The sequence below is a fragment of the Fonsecaea monophora genome (genome assembly GCF_001642475.1).
Source record: "Fonsecaea monophora strain CBS 269.37 chromosome Unknown Scaff131, whole genome shotgun sequence".
NCBI classification, from domain to species: Eukaryota; Fungi; Ascomycota; class Eurotiomycetes; order Chaetothyriales; family Herpotrichiellaceae; genus Fonsecaea; species Fonsecaea monophora.
The window spans coordinates 73362-80365 of record NW_019174062.1 but is presented as its reverse complement, the minus strand read 5'-3'; the positions used below and the strand labels follow the sequence as shown (position 1 = coordinate 80365).

The 7004-nt window shown below is 49.9% G+C and overlaps 3 protein-coding genes across 3 annotated transcripts; 2 read left to right on the top strand and 1 right to left on the bottom strand.

Moving 5' to 3' along the window:
- Positions 1-2334: 2334 nt before the first annotated feature.
- Positions 2335-2781, top strand: AYO21_10795 (hypothetical protein; the record flags this gene model as incomplete). The annotated part of the gene is made up of 1 exon (XM_022660703.1): positions 2335-2781. The coding sequence occupies one exon, from the start codon at positions 2335-2337 to the stop codon at positions 2779-2781; it is 447 nt and encodes a 148-aa protein (XP_022507015.1).
- A 95-nt stretch (positions 2782-2876) lies between these two features.
- On the top strand, positions 2877-3212 carry AYO21_10794 (hypothetical protein; the record flags this gene model as incomplete). The annotated part of the gene is made up of 1 exon (XM_022660702.1): positions 2877-3212. One exon carries the CDS (start codon positions 2877-2879, stop codon positions 3210-3212), a length of 336 nt encoding a protein of 111 aa, XP_022507014.1.
- Positions 3213-3649: 437 nt separating this feature from the next.
- AYO21_10793 (hypothetical protein) lies at positions 3650-5614 on the bottom strand (the record flags this gene model as incomplete). The annotated part of the gene is made up of 5 exons (XM_022660701.1): positions 3650-4147; positions 4217-4340; positions 4414-4829; positions 4874-5486; positions 5556-5614. 5 exons carry the CDS (start codon positions 5612-5614, stop codon positions 3650-3652), a joined length of 1710 nt encoding a protein of 569 aa, XP_022507013.1.
- Positions 5615-7004: the final 1390 nt, after the last annotated feature.

The following is a 7004-nucleotide window of genomic DNA, read 5'->3' as shown; positions in this document are numbered from 1 at the left end:
TCACCGCCTGAGGGAAGCTTCCTTCCCTCATGCTTTGAGTTTCAGTTAAGATATACTATTAAGGAATACCTATACCTACCTGTACCCATCGCTACCCTCTGCCTATCTCCATAGGCCGTTCCTGACAGGCATCAACTCGTACGGCGGCGGGCATACTATTAGTGGTAACGGCTATCGTATAGTAATAATAAAATAGTATAGAAGATCCTAATTAGCTAGATTCTATAACTTAATTAATTACCGTCCTCTATATCCTTATTAGACTTAATTAATAAGTTACTTAGTTAATTACTTAAATGATTCTATTGAAGGATCTAAGAGAAAAAGGAATCTTAGACCTAGTATCCGAGATCTAGCTAATTAGGAATAAAGAGTGTCATCCTGTACATTATACAGGCAAATTCCACTAGTTACGTTTCAGCCTGTAGATTCTCCATTACAGTAGCTTCGAACGATAGCCTACCGCTAGACACTGCTTATATCTACTTAACCTAAGTCCTTACTATGCCCGCCTCTAATTCTTTAATCGATAGTCCGGAGATTTTTTCCGAGGTAGTCGTGATTCCCCACGAATTAGCCTTCGCCCCTTCAGAAACCGCGCATTTCAATGTGTCAAATGTAAACTAGCCGGCTGGTACCGGCAGTCTAGACGTACCCTCTCCTTATGATGTCGTTACGGCGGTGTAGCTGCTTTTCACCATAGAGATGCTTAGATCATTGATCGCCGAACACACTAAGGAGGAAAAACTATCTAGGCGCGAGCTATGGGTTCCCTACCCCTTTTTTGGAAGGGGGAGCCCGAACTCACAGGTATGTGGGCTTCTAACTCTCGCGTGATGTTTCTATCCTCACTGTCTTTCCTTACGGGACCTTTCTCCGAAGCATGATCACCGTTTTAACGTGATGGATCCTTGGCCGTAGACAACGACTTGGCTAGCCAGCGTCAACAAGGCCTGTGAAGCCGCTATTTTCGCGTCCATCATCGACGAAGTCCTACGATTACATCTCTACAATATGACCCTGATATTTGATTCAACTCTCACTCTGGATCTCTCGCTCGGCCTCCCTCGTCGATTCACTGTATGACGCAGTAATTACGCCGAGGAATGAATTGCATCCGGCACAGCTTCTGCGTCCGGCATGCACCGAGTACCGCGGTTGATTCTGTCTCGCCGTCATAACCACAATGAAAGCCACCAACCACAAGTCGCTGTGAAGAAGTCTGTCACCGCGATCGACGTACTTCAAGAGTTTACAAAAACATTAGAGTCCTGCCAAAAACTTTAATTCTTGGTCCCGGATTCTCTATCCAGCCGAGGTTTGCTCTTTGCCCACGTACTCCGCTAAGCGGAAGGGGAATCGAATAATGACACCAGCACAAGTCAGAGGCGATCCTCTTGTTGTGACCTCGACGAAAGAGTGGACAGAAACCATCTGACCTTGTCGTCAGCCGATTAATTCTTCAGTTGTGCCACCAGCAGCCTCCCCAGGCGCGAGAGGGGTAAACGATACGGTATCTTGAGTCGACCGGCTGTCTGACGTAAACCCTGCACAGTGTGGTACATCTTCACTCTCTTCACAACTATTCAGACACGTCCCCCTTAGAATAAACAGAAAAATCCGCTATTCATGGGCATAAATAATCATGTCAGTCATTGCGAGTGGAATCGACGGAGGCCTCCCACAGGCGAAGCATGTGGAAAGAAGACCTAATGCAGAAAGGAAGAAGATTGGAGGCGGCTTTTCTCTTACGCCTGCCGATATTGACGAGTGTTGAAGGAGGAGCCTTCAAGAGGCGCACTCGCGCCTTTCCTTATCAATCTCGACATGGATGTCGCCTCAGTCAAGAAAATGATCTCCCAACTGGTGAGAAGCTGGAAGCATTCAACGACAGAAACACTCTTGATTGGTGGAAAGAATATCCAGGCACCACCGCAGGGGAGCTGAGCCTCTTCCTAATGGCCTCACAGCACACCACCCGAAAGAACTCCCAAGGCCAAATCACACTACGTCGCTCGACGCAACATCCGCGAGCACGCAGGAGATCCTATAACCCATATATTACTGGATTTGGGGCCAATGAACAAGCCGCGCCGTGTTTTCTCGCGTGAGATCTCTCTGCAAAGCACCCCACAAGATGAGGTAATGGTGCACGAGGTCGAGTTTGGAATTAAAGAAATGCATGGGATCGGCTCTGGTTAATTCGGAAAGATTAATACCACCTGCCTTAAACACTTTGCAAATAGCCCACGACCCCAAGTGTTGGAGGTACAAGAATACAGCACGCGCCACGACGAACAACATACATATTGGTTGTCCCCTCCGTGTCTTTCCATGGAAGAGGCCAAAATCCTCGACTCGACGCCGTCCGCCCTCATCACCGCTTTCCACATCCTGCACCGCTACAACATCCTCGACGAGCGTGGCCACATCTCGGTGCGCCACCCCACGGACCCGTCGACCTTCTTCACCAGCAACGTGCCCGCCATCTTGGTATTCTCCAAACGCGACCTGAATCAATGGCGGGTGCACGACGGCTCGCCCGTCACGGAGTCGCACCCCACAACAGGATGCCAGATCGTGGAGGCGGACAAAGTGCCCGAAGGCTCGGAGCATTACCTCCACAGCTGCGTGTATAACGCCTATCCCGGTGTCCTGGACGTGGCGCATTCGCACGCCATCGAGGCCGTCGTATTTGGCCTGTGCAATGCCTCGGGGGAGCATGATGTAGCCGAGATACCGGGATGCTGGCTATCTGGGCCCTTCGTCGCCCATCTTTGACGCCGCGAAACCTCACGGCTCGCTACCGTGGTCGCATCGGCAGAATCTGCTCATCGACCACGTCCGCCCGGGCGACGCTGTGGCCAAGACATTCAATGGCGTCGACACGTCCTCCTACCCCCCTCCTCTCCCGTGGTTTCCCCCACACCATCGTCTTCGAGCGCGGCCATGGCTTCGACACCTGGGCCGAGAACATTCCCGACGCTGGGTGGCGCACCATCCACGTGCGGCGCAACGGGCTCATCCAAGCGGCCGCCATGGAACAACGAGGGAGCATGGATCTGGAGGTCATCTACTTGAGTGATCGGGAGTGCAGGGACGGCAGGGATATGACGAACAGAGCAACCCCTTTGATCTGGAAGGCCTGGGCGGCCGAGGTAGAAAGGTTGGGGATGTACCACATTGAAATGATGGCCCAGCGCCAGAGATAAGAGAGATAGGCAATGGCCCTTCGATCACACACGCCTGAAGGTGAACGAGGTTCAAAACCCCTAAGGTGCTGCCCCCGGTCGGCCTCTCCCCCGGCGGGCGAGGGACACAATTCCCGAACAGAAGGTGTTCACTCCTGTACGGGGTGCACATTGTGGCAAGGTTACCCGCGAAGATTCAACGCTCTAACGACCGAACCTATGTCCCACGGCGAGCATGAGAATGAACTCGGCAACTAAGCCTGTCACTGAGGTCACTTATTTGGTACTTGATGGTGTCCGTCAGTGTCAATTTTGATTCGTTTCTAGTTTACACTTAACGCACCGGCGTTATCGAATTGTCTAAGATGAAGTAGTGGTGTTCTGAAGTTGAAATTCATCCATTCTAATATTTGTGTGACTTGGCTCCCTTCTCCAACTTCCACATTAATGCGAAAAGTTCAAGTGTAGATTGTAGTGGTGTTAGGGGCCAGAAATCTAACGCCCCTTGGTTGCACGACGAAGCCACCCCGCGTGCGAGCGAGAGTCTCGTCCACCAGCTGTTTCCTCCAGGGCGGCAGATCAAATATCTGGCCGTGGTCGAGGTTCGGGCACCACACCACGTTCAGCCTGTCATCACCCCTGCAAATGTCCTTTTCTGCCATGGACCTTTCTGAACCGTAGTCTTCCGGCACGACATCGCCGTTGTCGCTGACGCGCTCGGTCCTACTTACCTCGCCTCCCCTGGGTGATTGCAGGTATTCGTAAACGAGGGGGGCGTTGACGATTGAGTCTTTGCCGACGAGGAAGACGGTAGCGTGATGGCTCAAGAGGTCGTTCTTCCACAGGATGTTCTCGGACCAGAAGAAGGTGCGGGAGAGCGTGTGCGCCACTCCCATATCCTTGGAGCCAAAGTACCACAGCAGCCATTCGTTAGCGAGCTTGGGTTTGCGCACAGTCTAGTTTCAGTGTTAGCCCAATACCCCGTGTCGATCCTTGCGGGGTCGATTTAGAGGGAACTGCCTTACAAAGTTATAGGCAACATCCGGTTGATGAAGGAGGATGGACACCGGATCGACGAGGACGACTGACGCGATCATCCTCGCCAGTTCGGGCGTCTTCAGAAGATGTGTAGAGATCACCGAGCCATACCTAATGAGCAACGTCAGCAAGGGATCTCGATATGAAGAGGGGGTGGACGGACGAGTGTGACACCAGAACGAACCGCCCAAACCCATGGTGCTGTAAGATGGTCCGAAGCTGTCGACACATTTCTTGCTTCCGAGGCAAAGGCGACGTGATTCGAGACGATATGGGTAGCATCTCAACGGCAAGGATCCCAATGACGCCATCCTCGGCCTGGCGTCCTTGATTCAATTCCTTCATGAATTCCATGTAAGGGTACAGGCCGACTCCGATACCGTGGAGGAAAAGAATCGGCAGCTCCGTCCGAGAGGTATGGGGGCGATACCAGTAGGTCAGATTCTTGGCAGGAGAACGGTGGGTTGTCAGGAGAGACAGCGGCCGTGGAGGGAAGACGTCGAAAAACAATTGCCTCATCGAAGCACGGTAGTGGTGGAAGTCGTGGAAGCGCAGGTAGGCATGCGTGAGGACGTCGACAACGGAGATACACAGTAAGGACTTTAACACTAGTCATTCGAGAACAGGGGGAGCGGGAGCCTTACCCAGTACCAGACTAGACTTCGATGGAGAGCGTCGACTTTATCCAAGGTCAACCGGAGACACTTGACATCAGCACGCCCGTGCTCGAAATCGAGCCCCGCGCGACGTTCGAAGCTCTGCACATATTCTTCCACTTCATCATCGTAGGCGCTATCGGTCAGGTCGGTGTTGAAAAAGGCCCATCGGAAGAAATCTTTGACATTCTCGCGCTTGAGGGCGGTTAGAGGTGTATAGAGGAACCAGCCTGACAGGTATCGGATGGCATCCTGCGTGCTCTCCTGACAAAGGTGGAAGAGTTTCTGCCGCTCCTCTTTCGATAGAGCAGGAGGATTGACGGCCGGACGCTGGAGTTGACGTCTCTTGTAGAGATAGAAAACCAGACAGAAGACGGTCTCTGCCACGGCCCAATATTCGAAGAAGATAGGAAGTCGCCAGGATTTCGGCAGACACCACCTCAACAACATGCAATAGACGACACAGACCGGGGCAATGGAATGCAATATGATGACCCATGACTTGACCCAGATATAGTCGAACGTGGAGCTTCCGATCATGGCGAAGTGATTGCGGATGAATCGTTGCGGGATCGAATTGCTTTTCAAGAGGAGTTGAGTTCTATATGGATGGCATGGTCCATGGCCGAAACTTTTCCAGCCTTAAGAACAGTCGTAGATAAACACTCACATGTAAGGCGCGACATTCTGTTGGGACGTGGCGGGTTGGCCATAAAGCGTAGAAGACATGTGCTAATGACGGGAGAAAGGTACGACAACAATCCGATTCTGCATGTGGCATGTGGAATTTCTGGAAGATATTATGACTAAGACGTCAGGATGGCGAAAAAGCTGTTATCTCAGATAAATCAGACCCTTACCTCAGATGGCCTGGCGGCCATTACCGTTACACGCTAACTTTTTACGGAGTTAGAAACCTTCGTAGAAGGGTCTGAGCACCAATACGTATAAATAGGCGATCATCGCGTTCGCTACATTTTCGGGGGTTCTTTAATAACGATAACTAACTAGCGTATTACACGTATATATAATATCTTTAATACTCTCTCGACTATAAAACGTACTTTTCCGTTTTCGAAAATACTAGAAACCTATTAAGATATCTTTATATTCTTAATCTAATATAATATCCTTTAAAGCTGAAAGATTAGTAGAATAATATATGAAGCTAGTAGCTATATAACTAATAGTAAATACTTGTAGATCATTAACACCGGAATCGATATCTAAGAGCTTAGTCCGACTAGAGTAGTATAGAGACGCCTATATTAAGTTTTCTGTCATGAACGACCATGACAACGAAGTGCCAAGACGCACTAGTTAACCTAGTAATAAAGAGGGTAAATCTGAGGAGAGAGGAAGAAGGAAGAACATCCCCTCTCTCTCTCCTTATATCGTACGCTCCTCTATAAGGGATACCTATTATCTTACCCTTTCTCCTTTTTCCTTCCTCTTTCGTACATACCATTCTTCCCTTACGCACGTTCTCCTTACACCTTGTCTCTCTTCCTTACCTTCCCTTACGTATAGTCTTGGCGCTAGTTCGCCAGAACCGAGTATTAGAGCTGCTTCCTGTATGGCCTAACGGGGTTAGGCTTCCTCAGTCACAGTCCTTAAATTACATAAGCTGGGTCGAGAGTACGTAAGGTATGAATAGTCGTATAACTTTAGAATAGTATAGTAAAGTAGATGTTATAAGTTAGCTACGAGAGAGTGTAACTATGAAAGGGTAATAAGCGTAGCTATATACTTATAAGGCGCGCCCCGAATAGGTAATTAGGAATGATATGTTAGTATGTTAATATGGAGTATACTAATATATCGCTATATCGCTAGCTTCCTCTTTTAGTAGTCACGTGCAGTACGTGACTTAGCCTTATCTCCGTTAGGCTGCCACGCCCCGGTAGACCTGCCCTTAGACGCCCCGCGCTCCGGGTCATATGTAGGCCGTTTCTAATACCGAGCCTTCTCCTGGGTTCAACCCATCACATTACGGGCCTTTTATTAGAGACCGTGGAGGAGGTACATCGTTATCTAGGAAACCTAATGCATTTAGTAAGGCTGCCGTCGAGCCCGGATGACGTAGCTGAAGAAGAGACATCTAGGTAGGGCTTTTCAA